The sequence below is a fragment of the Belonocnema kinseyi genome, chromosome 8 (assembly GCF_010883055.1).
Source record: "Belonocnema kinseyi isolate 2016_QV_RU_SX_M_011 chromosome 8, B_treatae_v1, whole genome shotgun sequence".
In the NCBI taxonomy this organism is placed as follows: Eukaryota; Metazoa; Arthropoda; class Insecta; order Hymenoptera; family Cynipidae; genus Belonocnema; species Belonocnema kinseyi.
Genome location: NC_046664.1, coordinates 140,312,809 through 140,329,618, shown reverse-complemented (window position 1 = coordinate 140,329,618; position 16,810 = coordinate 140,312,809). Strand labels below are relative to the sequence as shown.

The 16,810-nt window shown below is 32.1% G+C and overlaps 1 protein-coding gene across 8 annotated transcripts in view; it reads left to right on the top strand.

The window, feature by feature from the left end:
• Positions 1 to 14,146, top strand: part of LOC117178232 (mRNA export factor) — a 180,509-nt gene extending 166,363 nt beyond the window's left edge. For all 8 annotated transcript variants that reach the window (XM_033369551.1, XM_033369553.1, XM_033369554.1 and 5 more), the window contains one exon: positions 13,949 to 14,146. In XM_033369551.1, coding sequence (XP_033225442.1) covers positions 13,949 to 14,035 — 87 coding nt within the window. In that variant the 3' untranslated portion in view covers positions 14,036 to 14,146. The remainder of the gene's footprint in view (positions 1 to 13,948) is intronic.
• Positions 14,147 to 16,810: the final 2,664 nt, after the last annotated feature.

Genomic DNA, 16,810 nt, shown 5'->3' with positions numbered 1-16,810 from the left:
TGAACTCGAATATGCTTAAAGCTCATAAAATAATAACCAATAAATATAATATAGAATCCCGTTCGCGCAGAACAAATCTTGAAAATAATTGAGAAAATTAGCAGAAATGGCCACTTTGCTAAAATTAAAAAAACTTGATGAGTGAATTCTATCTGCGATTAAGAAGAAATTAGTGGAATGTTTGATGGTTTTTTAACTTTACAAGGGTAAATAAACAATGACAGATTAAACTATTTGCGGATAAAGGGGGTCTGATATAAGATGCAAAAACTCAAACCATTTTCGCTTCCTCATAATTAAAAAAATTATTATTTTTTTGCAAAAAAGTTAACCATAAATATGTAAAGATATTATAAAAATAATAATGAATAGTAGATTAAAAATGTTTTTCAAATTGAAAAATGATTAGTTGTGACAAAAAAATTTGTTATTAATTTTGATGTCCTTAATATCGAATAAATTATATTTGTCTTGAAAATATTTTATTTCAATTTTATTTCGAGAATTACGTACGTATCCATTAATTCTACGCTGGTGAAAACGTAGAACAAAAGTAAGATAACAATGTTCTTCGGGCAGGTCTTAAGAGTATTGGGGGGGGGGGGGTCACAGTTTTTGACCGATCTGCACAAAACTTTGTACACATACTTTGGGCTACCAGACAGGTCGTAAGAGTTTGGGGGCAGATGGGTGCTACCGTTTTTGACCAATCGGCACCAAATCTTGCACACATATGTATTTGGCTTCCGCACACATGGTGAGAGCTCTGGGGGTGGCAATGAGGCACATGTGTACTCCTGAAAAATTCCTTAATGGTTATACGGTAGTCTTAAATCGGGTGGCGGGGGCCAATGGGACCGCATAGTGGCACCTAGGTCGCAGCTGAGCCGCCGCGGCTAGTTTTTAAAATTCGAATGCTAATAATTCAGAGCGGATTTCTTTTAATCCTTTTTTCTCTTAAACCAGTTTCTATCGAAATAAAGAGTTCAACTTTTATTCATTTCATATTAGGCCCTCTTTACCCACAAAAGGTATTGAAATCCGTGTATCTTTTGCGCGCACTTTCTCGTTACATATTTCATAATTTGTATTTTTTCCATCGCTTTAGAAAAAATAGTAATTTTGATTCATTATTTATTATTTGTAGCCTATAGTGTTCCTTAGAGTATTATTTACTGTTTTGTTTAGATGGTCCTTATTAAAACACAGTTAAATTTACATTAAAGAGGCTGAAGTGGAGTATTTCAAAATGTGGAAATCTGTAAGGTTGCTCACATCTATCGCGTTTATCTATCAGTTATCGTTATCTATCGATATTATCGATAAATTTATCAGAATTTCAGTAAGAATAGACACATGCGGGTGACTTCCGGGGGTTTGGAAAAGCATTGTGTTATTTTAAATTTATTAATAAATTGTCGCAGAATCAAGACGAGTAATTTTCACCGTTAGAACAGGTATATTGTTATTTTAATCTTACGAATAAAAATTGAAAACACATAGTTCGCCAGGATTTGCGAATTTTCTGTTTTTCTATTTTGGTTGGTTTCTTTATAACTTATGTAACAGAATCTCAGCAAAGAAGGGGGAAAAAGTGAGTTTTTTTGCTGGAAAAGAATTTTTGTTATGAATTTTTTTTTATGCAAATGTTTTGCTTTTCGTTAACTTTATTACAATTTATGTGACAAAAATTCTGTGTCGAATGAAAAAAATTAATTTTATACCTAGAAAATATAATTTTTTACTTAAGTCTTGTTAACAAATTCTTCAAGAAGACGGTTCGCCAGGTTTCTCGAATATTCTTTGAATGTAAAACAAACAGTAAATTACACTATTTTCAATTTGGTAACAAATATCAAGAAAAAAAGTTTTTTAGGTTTCCCAAAGGTTGAGATTTTTTTAAATCTTGGTTAGTAATGATGCAACAGAAATTATGCGACGAATCTAAAAGGGTGAATTGCTTGTCAGAAAATCTATTTTGTTATTTAAATCATGGTAAAGAATTTATGAAAAAAAAATCGCTATTTTTTGTTGATATTCAGTCTATTTTCTAGTTTTGACAGAAGTAATGAAACAGAATCTTTGCGAGAAATCGGAAAAGGTCACTTTTTTTGTTGGAAAATGTTTGATGTTATTTAATTCTTGGTAACCGATTTTCCAGAAAGGAATATTGGTAGGTTTCGTAAATGATCAGTTGATTTTTATTTTTGTTGTAAGTTATTTAAACGAAATTGTGAGAGGAATCGAAAATGGTCCCCTTTTTTGTAAGAGAATGTTTTTTGTTATTTAGTTCTCGGTAACATACTTCTAATAATAATTTTCAGATGGTTTCTCTAATTTTTAGTTTTGTAATGCTTTCGTTACAAGTTATATAGGAGATATTCTGAAAAGAATCGAAAATAATATATCTTGTTGTTGGAAATTCTTTCTTTTTATTTAAATCTTGTAAACAAACTTGGCAGCACGAAAGTTTCCTCGGTTTTGCAAATGTTCCATGTTTTTGTTAGTTCTGTTAAAAGTTCAGAAAGAAAATTCCGATAGGAACCAGAAAGGATGATTTTTATTGCTTGTAACAGAAAATGTAAGTAAAAGTTTTTTCAATAAAGAAAGTTTGTTAGGTTTCACGATGGTGAAAGTTATCTTATGTTGGGCTTGCTTTAAAATTGTCAAGAAAGCATTTTGCTGGGATACAAAAATGTTGCGAATTTTTATTAGTAGGTATGTGACAGAAATTTTAAGAGGAGTCAAAAAGTTTGAAATTTCGCCAGGTTTTGTGAATGTTAAGTTTTTGTATTTAAGTTTTTTTTTATAAATTTGACATGTCTTCACAGTAAAATATAACAACTGATCAATTGACAAATATGACGTAGGTAAGAGAAAAAAGAAAAAATTAATTACAGGTGGCTAAAGATAATACAACATATTATTAAATGACTGAGTAATATATGCTAATATAAGCTATCGGTTGGCATAAAGGATATAATCTGAATACTTTAGACTTAACTTTAAGATAACAAAAATTAGAGCAGTGGTCAGAAATGTGAAAAATCACATTTATAATACTAGGGCACAAAACATCACTGAAATTTAGAAAAATAAACAATTTACGATTTACCAGTGCGCAATTTCAAGAGTAGAATTATCAATATTAAACAAAAAGTTAAAGAAAAGCCATTTAATGTGATAAGGCGAAGGTACATTTCCGATTGATTCAGGTATCTTATTCTAAAGACGCGCTCCCCTTACCATATAGGATCTTTACATCTTACAAGATTTGTGGCGTGGAATTACAAGGACCGTTTTTCTTGCACGAAGCCTAGACTGAGCAGGTAATGTCGCATTTCTGTTTTCAAATATATTTAGAAGATATTGAGGAGTTTTGTTAAAAAAGAGATTGAAAATAAGATTGCCCATAAAGAAATGCCTTCTTTTAGCCACATTCAGAAATACAGCCCGTTGCTTATTAAGAGCTCACTCGTGCTTAGAATTCAGCTCATCTGTGATATCATCATACAGAACACACCCATAATCAAAAAATGGGAGGATACGACTCTTATCGAGAAAAATCCCAGTTGAATTTGGCAAGGAATCCTTATTCCTACTAAGCTGTTGGAGTACTTTAAAGGTATTTCTCGAGAGTTCAACAATTTGCCCTTTCCAGGAGAGAGTACGGTTAAGGATACACCCCAAATCTCTTACTGATTCAACGAAGGGAATGTCAAATCCATCAAATTTAAGTTGAGGCAGAGACCCAAATATAGCAGCAGACAGGGAAGAGGACTGTTCTAGACAATCGCTTTAGTTTTTAAAGGAATTAGCTTTAACCTATGGTATTGTCAGATGCCCATTGATGCACAATATTAATATCCGTATGTACCCGCGCTATCAAAATTTGAATGGAAGAGACGGGTCGAGATATACATAAATTAAAATCATCTGCTAATTAATGGTATTTGCAATGCTCAAGATCACTACCAAGGTCAGAGGTGTACATACCGAAAAGGAGTGGAGCATGAGTGGAACCTTGAAGGACACCAACCTTGACCACCAACCAATGAGAAGGCTCATCCTTATCATCAAGCACTTATAGAAAACGGTTTTTAAGGTAGGACTTGAACCACACGATTGCAGAAATAGTTCAATTAAAGTTACGACGTTTTTTTAAAAGCAGCTGGTGATCAACAGTATCGAAAGCTTTAGAAAAACTAAATAGAACAACTATTGTTATTTCCTTATTTTCGATAGCGATTTTAATGTCTGAAGTAACTTTAAGGGAGGTTGTTAAAGTGCTGTGCTTAGACCGAAAGTTCAATTGTAGCGGATCGAGTAGCCTAGTTGCATCTAAGTAACTCTTAAGTTTCGAATGCACAATACGTTCAAGCGCCTTGGAATATCTTAACTGAAAATGTGGCGATGTTATGCTAAAGGAGAAATGATACCGTATTGACATGTCAAAATGAAACTGTTCTTGCCCGATTTCAATCCTGGCGATTTAAGGAAAGCAAACTTTAGCACACACGACATCGACTGATCCTCCACGTTTATGTGAACGATACCAAACATCTGCTTGTCTCGCAGCTGTTCACGGAAGTTTTTCTCCTATGCTTTCTAAATCTTAATATTGAAGTAAAAGCCAAGCGATTCAGTAGCTCCCTGCGCCATCTTTACCCATCTCTTTGTGCTCCCGGACCATTTTAAGAAGAGAGACCCGTCCGTTTGCGACTATATGTGACGTGCGCGGAAGAAAGAGGGCTCACTCTAAAAAAATCAAAATCGAGGTTTTTACACATTTCGATAATTTTTGAGTGGCTCTTTTTAATTAATCCATGGAACAAAACTTCCGAGCGGTATGTATGCTGCCTGATGTTTAGCAGTTTAGACCTGTTCCGTGTGTGATAACGGATCCGCAGTTCGCGTGGAACTATCGAACCTTGTCTTCGAAATTCCTGCCAGATATTTTTATTTAATCACACACTGAATGAGAATCTCGTACTATCTTGCCCTGCCTATCTTTGTGGTGAGGTGATGCATTCGTCTTTTGGTCTTATGATCAGCCGTTATTTTTGCTTTAAGGTTTGCATCAGCCAAAGCTTTCCTTGCTTTATACACACCAAAATTGATAGTCCAGATATCGGATTCTTTTTGAAAAATCTCCACAAAGCTCTTCATCCAGTTCAGCCAGATCTTTGAGCTTCAAAGAAACCTGCATGTTGATGTTTCTCGGGGTCCTGAAACATCGCTTTTCCTCTATTGGGTGTTTGCTTGCGGTTGGTCTCAGTGTCGCCGTTTTTTTTATGGCCGGCTTGTTCTAGCTGCGGTTGCGTAAACGCTCCGTTTATATAACCTGTTTTCCGGAGTTCCTCAGCACGGTTTCGCAGTCGTTTATGCGAGAAATACAAGAGCTCTTGGTGTTTCTCGCATCACAGAGAATGCAGTCGCCTTCATATAGCCTTTTCGTTCAGAGGCCATACTAGTATCATAGCACTCCAGCAGGTCGTCCATAATTTGATCCGTCTACTCAAAAATATGGGGAATTTGCCGATCCTTCACAGTAACACAGTAACCGCACGTACTACGACTATGTTTAATGTTGCCATTGTTATTCCCACGACCAGCTAGGAAAAAGGGTTCTTCCATCCTTGTAGATCCCCGCATGCAATTATAAGGCTGCATACTCTTAGTCGGTATATCACGCTGAGAGTTAAAATCTGGAACTCTATTATGTACTAACTAGAGGAATTGTTTCAGCCCTTGTGAGTGACAGAGGTCAGGGGCAATTTAATCATTTTACAGATGCCCCAAAATTATTGTCACAAGCTACGAATGCCGTGACAAAATCTCTTGTTACGCACCTAGACCTAACTAAAAGTTTTAAATAAAAAATTGTCAAATAATATTTACATTATTTTTTAAATATTCAAGATTTTCAGGTGTTACTTTTATTAAGTCTAAAATCATGAAAATCAACAGCAGAGTTCAATATTTTATCAATAAAGATTTTTAAAATGACTTTGAAGTCTGTTTAACATGTTTATTGCGTAAAATTTATATCCACCATAAATACGTTCGTTGCTCTTTTAGTTTTATATACAAAATGTGATTTACTTAACTTTTTCTCTTTTATCTATTCGCACATTCGAGATTTAATAGAGCTCTAAAACATTCCATACAAAAAATTTCGAATGGTAACATTTTTCGAGATGCAGATCGTCAAAAATTGACTGCGGTTGAAACCGTCTAAATATATGAATTTTTATTTTATTTTTGTAAACCCCAATTGACATAAAACATGTGCTTAAAACATTATAAACGCATTACAAGACAAATAGAAATGTATCAAAATTATGTAAATATTTAACAAAACGTAGCATAGGAACTAATTTAAAAAGAAAGTTGATATCTCTGGCTCAATTTTTAGTAGTTGTGAAAATAGAGAATAAATAATTAATTAAATAATTGCCTAATGTTTTCAAAGAAACGTACTACTCCAAAAGATGACAAACAATGACATTTCAATAAAAAAATACGTTTAATTTTTTTTTATATTGTTTGGGAATACATAATTATTTAAATAATTTACATTTTTTTAAACAATTGCAAATTATTTAAAAAGTCATGCTAAATATTCAAATTATCCATTAGTAATTATTTGTACGGAAAAAACATAAATTGCTAAAAAGTAACAATAGTAAGTAAAAATGTAGTTTTTTAATTTTTGGGTCATACTTGGAGCGCTGCGTGGAGAGTGGGAGTGGGTTTGAAATTATAGTTATTAGTATAGTTTTATTTCGTAGTCACTTCTCTTAAAACCCTTAAGAACTTGGCCCGTTTAGACAATTTTTCGGAAATTCAAAATTTCCCCATGTTAATTAAATGGAATTTTGAAGAGGCCAGTGGCATGTGGTAATATTCGAATTTCGAAAAAAAAACGGATTTTCTTTTTCCGGAAATGGAAACTTTGGGGGGATTGTGTCTTGTCCTGTAGTTGTAAAAGCGTTTTTCGGACCAACCTAGTGTGTATTTATATTTCACATAATTAGATTTGAATTTGTTATGGTTATTGTTTTAAATTATGAATAGTATGAGTACATGCATATGATAATAGAAGTAATCATAATTATCTCATATTGGTAGATTCTTCAATTACAGTCTCTCATTGATCGAGGATAACTGGAGCTATCAGTATCCACTGAGTTCTTATTCCTCCTTGGTAACACTTTACATAGCTTGTGGTTTCTATCTTACTGATTGCATCACAGTTACCATAGTTAGGTTAAAATTCTCAATGAATGAGTTTCTCATAGCTATGTTGATTTTTCTAAAACTTCAAAAATTTAAGTTATAATTTGTAAATCGTTCTAACTTGGAATATATACTTTAAATTAAATAGCTTAATTTAAAATTGTACAAATTCGTTTTTATTACATTTTGATATTTTAAATGCGCTATTATTTAATTTGCAACTGTGAAAATTCAAGATTGTTTAACTTAGACCTTTTTTAAGTTTAAATGTTCAGTTTTAAACATTTTTAATTATTAAGATAGTTGACGTATTAAAAATTATATGTCTGAGAAAATAGTGTTTCGATGATTCAAACAATCAAAATAATATCACTGATCATTTTCTTAATACCTTTTCTTAACATTAAAAAAATGGTTAAATTTGAATGAATTGTAGCATATTTTCGTAGGCGTAACATTCTCTGCAACTGTACCTTTCACGATATTGAAGTTAAATGTTTCTGTGTTTAAAATCGTTCAAACAACTTTTTTTAAAAGAAAATTACAAACAAAAAATTTTTAGGCCATGTTTCTTTCAAAAAAAATAAGCCATGATTGATTAAAATTCAACACCTCTTAAATGGTTAGTGTGTAAATTATATAAAAAAGTATGTTTCATTTTGTGGAAAGAATTTTCAATTTTTTAAACTGGGTTGTCTTTCATTTTTTAGTGTCGAAAATTGTTTTAATGTTGTTCAGTCTTCAAAAACGATTTTTAAGAAACTTTTTGAAATCCTTAATTGAAAAATTTTGTTTTGTATTTGACATTTTTGCAAGAAAAACATTTTATTATAAGCAGAAAAATGTTGTCAATTGAAAAAAGTAATAAAAAATGCTTCTAACTTATCACAATTTATAAATAAATTATATAGGGAATATTTCATTTTTTCCACGCGATAATTTCTTTTTTATAATCCCACTGAATAGGTAACAAAATACTTGAAATGCATGACTATTTAATTGTAGTTAATAACACAGGACCACAAACCACCTAAGCCTGAAACATAAGAGGGACTAGGTGTATCTTATGTTTTTGAGGTCGCTGAATCCGAATCCGGTGTCCGTTTGGCGCCATCAGGTAAGCATCAAGGTCAGTTCCAGGTCAAACTTTTAAAATTCATCGCTAGTTAACTAAATTAGGGTAACTTCAGGTTTAAATGGTCGTTGAATTCGAATCCGGTATCCGCTTGACGCTATGAGGTCAGTATCAAGGTCAGTTTAAGGTCAAACCTACAAAATCAATCGCTCGCTAACTAAATCAGGGTAAGTTCAGGTTTAAGTGGTCACTGAATTCTAATCCGGTGTCAATTTCACGCCATCAGGTCAGTATATTCATTAATATTAAACATCACTAGTCAAGTTTATATATATTTTGCGCAGTAACAATTTATCATTTGGGAAGATTGTATCCGGTATAAATTTCAATCAGTTTTATTTTTTGGAAACATCCCTTTAAATCACCTTGTTTTCTTTACCATTCCATCTTGTGATAGTTGAGACACATTTTATATCGTATGTGGTAGATACATTATACCCAAAAATAGAAGGTCTTTAACAGATAATGTAAAAATATGTACATTAATGGTTATGCAGGCGCAAAAGAAAGTCTTGACTATTCTTGGATTCAAGAGAGGTTTCGCTTCGTCAGAGGGAAAATTAGTATTGAAATCCCCGGAAAGTATCATGGTCATATGGAAATATTCACCGGAATAACCTAAATTTATCTCATCCCGTGAATATCCGATGAGAAATCTTCCGATGAAAAAAATTTTTTTCTTTGATTGTCTATCCAGGAAACAGCTAAACTGGAACTATAATCATTTTTATATTATCTATCGTAGTGCATTCGGCTACGTATACTTCTCCTACTGTTGATGTTGCTACAACCAAATTTCGGTTCTTTGGGTTTTTGCATTCAGTTTTGCGGTGATAACATTTGGCGTATCATTGCCATTATGGTAAATTGCAACTACCCCACTTCGAGTATTAGGACGATTTGAATTTCACTACGCAATTAAAACTAATGATATCGATGGATTCCTGAATAGACACCTATGTCTCAGTAAGTAGCAAAATGTTACATTTTTGTGCAGTCCTATCAATAGTCAAGTCTTTAGTGTGTACCCGCAGGGTTTGCACATCAAATGTATACAACGACATCCCCTGCCCATGTTGAAAAACCACCAATCAAATTCAGACCGATTTGGCGACGAGGATATATTTTTGGGGATGCTAGAATTTCATATTTTAGAGAATTGGGGGAGGAGTTTCGATAGCAGCAGAGTCGCAAACATTGCTCAAAGCTCTTTCCATTAAATTTAGTTCTATTTCGCTTTAGGAGTGGTTTCCTGGGGTAGTTGGACCATGAGTCCTTACCATGTTAATTCGCTGCAAAAATCAAGAAACCGAACAGCCTTAATAAAATCGAATTTTCACAAGTTCGAATCTTGAATATTGATTATCAGGAACACGAACCTTGTATTTTAAGGAGATAAGTAGAACACCCGCGCGCGGAGTTCTAGTCCACTTTTAGATACAGGTCATTCAATTTAGCTTATTCCAAATTTCGCATTCCAGTTACTAATATATTCTGATTCCTTAATTTTCAAGTGTGAATAGTAAGGGAACTGACGTCAATTAAATATCCATAATTAATTAAAGATTTAAATTTTTCCCTTTAAGTACAAAAGACTTATCATTTGATAACAATGTTGTGAAAATTTTTCTTTAAAGGGGGTGTGGGAAGGAGATTTATTAAAAAATGCGTGGGATTTTCTAACAGAAACTGGTCCATAAGTTTAAAGCCAAATCTGTACAACCGTTTGTTAACATTTTTGGAATTTTTTTTGTATAATTTGAAAGGCGATTTTACATAGTGTTTTACTAACTAATGGATATATTTTTATAATTTTATTTCTGAAATCTATTCCCTAAGCAACATATTAAAATAAATTTTAGGAATATTGATAAAATTATGATTATTTTTCATTTTTTAAATTAATGCATACAGAGTACAGTTTTTGTATGAAATTTCACGACGATTTTTTGTACCATGTTTGACCCTAGGGCAGAATCAAGAAAAAATGTCTAAAAGTATGTTTCTTAGTTATTAAGATACTATACAAAAAGGTATTTTTAGAATTGTTTTCTCTTTTTAAAATCACGAGATATTTCTTCATAAAATAAAATTTGATAAATTTATTTTACAATTATTTATAATGACAATTATTTTACAATGGAAATCATATATTAAGAAACCATATAAGGTTAAGGTAATAAATTTTCGGATTTTTCTTTTAAAATCCCCAAACTTTTTATTATAGCTTAAAATAGCATGAAAAGAGATGTGTTAAAAAAGAACAAATAGGACTTTAAAGATTTTTATTTTATTGTATTTTATTGAATATTAGGAAAAATTCGAGTCTTCTTAAAAGATGTTTGAAACATTTAGAAGTTTGGAAGAAATCAAGAAATATTTGGTAAATTTTCGGAAATGTTTGCAAGTTTTTTTAATATTTCTAAAAAATTAAACGCGACTTAAATTCCCAGGAATTTTAAGAACAATATTTTTACCTCCATGAAAGCTGTCGGAATTACTTTAAAGTTTCTAAAGTTTATTTTTGAAATCTTAAAAAATCTAAATTTCTAACAAAATCCAAGTTTAAAATTCGATTTGAATCTCTTCCATTATTCTAAATATTTCTTGAATTTACTCGAGTTTTTTAATTTAATTAATTAATCTTACCAAATTGAAACAGTTTGCTTTAAAATCGTCTACACCCGTCTACACACTCTTTTACACCCTTTTTAACATTTTTACGAAACAATACAAAAAATTTGTGTTCTTTTTCAATTTTCTTTCAGAATTCATTAAATTTCATATTTCGTTAAAAATTTAACTAATTTTCTGTAAATTCAATTGTTTTTTTTCTGGTACAAAATATTTTTCAGTTGAAAGTTCATTTCATATATAGAAAATTAAAATTATTTTTCAGAAAATTAAATTTTTTATCTGAAAATGTAACTATTCTATTTTTGGTCAAATACTTATTTTTTACTTGTCATATTCATTTTTAAATGTTGAAAATTTAACGATTACAATATTGTTCTTTCTATATATACAATTATTTACAACTGTTTACATACAGTCTTATATCTAGTTCCTTATCTCCATTTCCTGCGATAGCGCAATTTAGAACTTATTAGCAAACGAGTGACGAGTGACGAAAGCGAGAGTGCAAGCGAGAGAGAGAGAGAGAGCATGAGAACGCAAACGCATCTTAGTCAACTTAACTTTTACCTCACCATTACTTACAATCTTTACGCTTCTAATCTAAGCGACTTCCGTTTCCTTTTTCTTTCAATTTTTTTATACCTCCATTTGCCTTTGTTCACATGCACTCTTTCATTCTTTCTCATTCGCTCCTTTAGCACCCTCCAACTCCTTCATCCATTTTCTCCTAATCCATCCTCCCCTAGAATCTTAACCACATTCTCTTGCTAGCTTCTTTCATCTTCCATTCCTCTCCTACATCCTTCCCATACATGCTCCCATGTTTCCTCCTTCTATTCACATATTCTACACTTTCTGTTCTCTTCTTTTTCCCAGTACATCCCCTCCCTTACCTCGTTTCCCAATCAAAATCTTGCTTTTCTGGTCCACCTTTCTCCCCATCTCTTTTCTAAATACCTTGGTACTCCCTCCTTTTTTATCATTTCATACCATTTATTGTATTTTAAATCCTCAATCACCTCCCACCTTTCTGTTAATTGTCTTTCCCTCTCCCTTTTTTCCAATTCTTCATAGTTTACTCCAGTCTCGTCTTTTATTTCTTTATCATTAAAGAACTCCCTCCTTTCTTCTTCTCATCTCGCTAATTCGATCGCCATCCCTCTCCTCTCTTCTACCTCCATGAAACACTTTGTTGCCAACTCCCCTCCCTTTCCCTCCCTCAGCTTCGTCTCAAATTTTCATACTCTCTTTGCCGCTCTAATATTTGACTTATCCCTTTGCGCTTTTTCTCTCATCATATATCCTAGCGTCCTCCAGTCTGCCCCTAGTGTCCACCTCATATACCTTGCAAAACTCTCAATATCTTTCCTCTCTTTCTCTTATGTATTGATAAAAAACGACTTGTTCTATCAAACAATTTTAAAAGAATTTTGTAGGGATTTTTTTAAATGATGAAATTGCTCCGTTTGACTTTTTCCGTATTTCGCGTGTTGGGCTAAACGTATAATTTTTTGTTTATATTATTTTCGTAATTTCATAAAATCAATGTCTTGTTTTGTCATCGTCGTAATAATTATTTGGAATTTTTTTTACTTCAAGAATATAACTTAATTGGTTTAGGGGCTCTAAAAAAATTGTTTGCAAATCCATTTTTAAAAATAACTAATGGTTTTTAACATGGGCGTTAAAAGATTTAGTTTATTGACTCATGTTATCTTTAAAGTCCAATAAATGAAAACTATGTTTAACAACTAGAATTGTTTTTTCCGTTTGCTTTAAATTAGATCCTAAGACCAAAGATAAAAACCTCATTAAAATGTTTAAATCCTATAATATATGGTTAAAAGAAAAATAGTAGGTATTTTCAAAAGCTACCTTGTATATTTAGCGTAAAATTGAAACTTTCGATTCTCATATAGCATTTTCAATGGATAAAACTAGAACCGTTGCTGAAAATAGACTAATTAACGATTGCAAAAAAGAAAGCATTTCGATGAGTTTTTAGCATTCAGATGCTATAAAATATCATAACGGACGTCCCTGGATGCTTTTTTGAGGGATAATAAGAAAAAATGTTATTGTGCTAAATAAACATGTTATGCATGTGCACTATTTTTAGGTTAGGATCGTTTTTCAGCTCTCTGTCATTCCGATAATGTAGGTCTCTATCGTAACGATGCTGCCGTTAGCACTTAACAATAATTATGGAAGAGAATTGTAACACACATAACCTCGAAATACACACAATCAAATTTAGAAAAATAAAAAATTTTTTTAATTAACCTACCAAAAAGCATGTGGGGACGTTCGTTAGTATGTTCGCTAGCATTCTTCAGAGTTTGAATACAAAATCTTTATTATTGTAGGAAAAAAGCCGAGGGAATCTAACACTGATAAAATCGATACTAAGCCCTAAGCGCCACACAAATTAATCAACTTTAGCAAAATTAGAATTTTTTTAATTAACCCACAAAAAAATGTGCGGGGACGTCCGTTAGCATGTTCGCTACCATCTCCCAAATTTTTAAGAAAAAATATTTATTATTCTACAAAAAGAGCCGGGGGAACCTAAGACTGGTAAAATCAATCATTTTCTAAGTATCGCATGCCCTTAACATGATAATCATGTAAGGATTTTGTTACTTTATAGGTTATAAATTTGGTAGCACTGACTGAACCCAAGTTTATGAGATCATGCTAATATAAGTTGTCTACTAACGCTGAACTTAAGTAGGAGGAGTTTGAGGTTATTAGTACGAGAAGTCGACTATATTTATTCATTGCTTAGTTTTAAATGGAAGTATTTGTATATGTGGTTATCGATATTTAATCTTTTTGTGTTGAAGTGTAAATTTTTTCCCCAAGAATTTTGTCATTATAAAAAACATATTTGCGTAAAACTTAAGATATTAATGAAAATTTTGCTTCCATTAGGGTCACGAGTTCTACAATCCAGCAAAGAAAAATTACATCTTTCTCAGATCATCCTACGACGAATTAAAGCCGAGAAGTACATCGTAAGGCTTAAATCGCCACTAATTATTTTGTTCATTCATATAATTATACATTTTCTAAAGATATGACAGCTTAATTGTAATCTTATTATCCCTAATAAAAATTACTCTCTTGATATTTTATTATTCGTATATAATAATGCTGAAAAGTTTCGGTGTATTTGCATTCACCGATTCAAAAGGCATATTTTACTTTAAATGTCGTAATCGGAGAAAAAATTGTATTTATGAAATTCGAACAAGGACCATTTGAAATCTTGGGAAATTTTGTATGCGGCCGATTGGTAGATGACAAATGAACGCGATAGTCGAGATTCGCGATCCTGGATCGCTAAGTTTCTGATTCAACTGCCTACTTTCCAAATTATCACTTAGAACATTAATTAAATTAAACCAGTCGACGCCTATTCAACGTAGAATCTTCCAGGCATTAAAAAGGCCCAATGGCAAATTTCTTATGTTAGTTTAAGCTCCGCTATGGACGCTGAGAGTCTGCCAATGCTAAAATATCTAAACTTTTCGGCGGTAGTATACATAAGAAAAAATGAGACATTTTTGTCGTTAATCTAAGCTAAAGTTAACGTTTAGATTTCACTGGAACATTTTTACTAGACTGTTTTTGGAAATACAGCCATTTGAGGTAATGAAATGTTATGATAAAGTTGTTACTTATGATACACATTTTTTATAAACTAGTATTATACCATTTATAATTATAGTGCAGTGTGCATGAATTAAGGCTTAATTTGAACGTTGAATATAAAAGCTATGAAGATCTTAGAGATAATTGCCTTACTGATTATCATTGACCATGTTAACGTAAATGATCAAATAGTACATTGATGTAACGTAATAATAATTTTAGTAAATTCCCGAAAATGTAGTAAAAATGAAACAAAAATAAACGTTGATAAGGTAAATGATCTAGTAGTTTTTAGCATGTTAGGGGTCGTCCATAAATTACGTGACGTGTCTAGGGGGGGGGGGGGGGGGGGGGGGCGATGATTTTTGTCACGGTTTGTCACGAAGGGGAGAGGGGTGGTCGTCCGCTGCGTTACGTAACACTCAATGCTGTAATAGCTTCATTTATTAACTCTAAAAAATGCAACTCATGTCCTTTAAATTAACCGCCAATCAAGCAACTGTGTGTCAGTGACGGGTACTGCCATCTACATAATACAGATGAAGTACATTTTTAAACGGTAAGTTAACTTATGTATATCTATGTATTATGTATATAGTGCCTTGAGTTGTTTCTTGTTTGGTAAATTTCAAGCAATGTCGATTGAACTGTCACGAAATAAAGAGGTTGAATCTGTTTGAAACCCAATGAAAAAACTTGATAATGAATAAAAATAAAGCTTTTCAAGACTTGGCTTCTGCTTATAAAAAGGCTTTTCCCGAGAAATCGGCAGCTGATTCACAAAATGAAGCAGTTAAATTGTGGAATTCAATTAAAAATGAAGGTGATTTTCCGGCCAAGTTTCAGTCGAAATGGCAGAACTGAATAATAAACTATTGAAAAAGAAAAGTACACTTTTTTCTTAATGGAGCAAATTTGGTTTTCCGTATTTTCATCTTGTGTTCAATTACAGCTAATATTGTCAGAGCATATCAAGCGTGTTTCGTTATATGTATTAGGCATCGACAAAAGCAGCAAATTCGGTGGTGCAAGCGAACAATTCGTATAAAAAAATTTCATGTTCATCTTCGAATGACAATGGTTCGGCTTCCTGCAGTAACAATGACCCGAAAAATGACGTCTTGCCTTCTTCAAGCGTGCGTATTTGATAAATACTGTATAATCAATAATAAACAAGAGAATGTTTTCGTAAACTTGGTTAACAATTGCAAGATTTAAATAAAAAATTTGTAATAATCCAGCCACAAAGTATATGTATTTATGCAAAGAAAAAAAAATAAATTTAAAATTTGAGGATCTGATTTCTTCATTCAAAGAGAAATAAATGAATTTCAAATAAAAAAAAAAATAATAAAAAAATTCATACTCTTAAAATAAAAAACTTTCAAATTCAATAGTTAGAATTTCAGAAGGTATTGAAAAACTTTTCTTACATAATTGATACAATATTATTGAAGCATGAAAAAAATGATTACACCATGAATAAAGAATTAAATGATATAAAAATGATTGAAAGGGATTTTTTTGTATTTAGTACTCCCGCGATGCCCATAATCGAACTGTACCAAAATCTGTTATCCAATTTATTTGAACATTTTCTACAGGTGGTGGAACTTGATGGCTGCAAATTCAAAACGCCAGCCCAAGACAAATTGAAGAAAGAAAGACTTATTACGCAATGAAATCCAACACCTTGAAGTGAGAAACAAAGCTGATTTATTGTCACAGGATGAAGAAAAGATTTTGATAAAAACAAAAAAAGAATTAAAAATAAAAGAAAAGTCTTTAAAAGTAGTTCAAGACACTGCAGAAAGAAACAGAAAGTTTCGTGCAAATAAGAGAAGCAATTTAGAGAAAATATGTTTGGAATCTCCTGAGATAAAAAAAATTGAAGTTACGCACAAAAGCTGGTCGACCAAGAGTTGAAGAAGATCAGCCAGAATTATATAAGGCCATTTTGAACATTTGCACTTATGGATCTGCAGCTGATAATAGACGTCGAACTGAACTCAACTTTAACATAAGCAGAAGTGGGACTTATTTGAGACTGATTCCTCGTCGTGCTAATACAATTGAAGGGAAAAAACATGTGACTGTCCCAGTAAAATTAGCTAAACCGCAGAATGATTTACACAAACA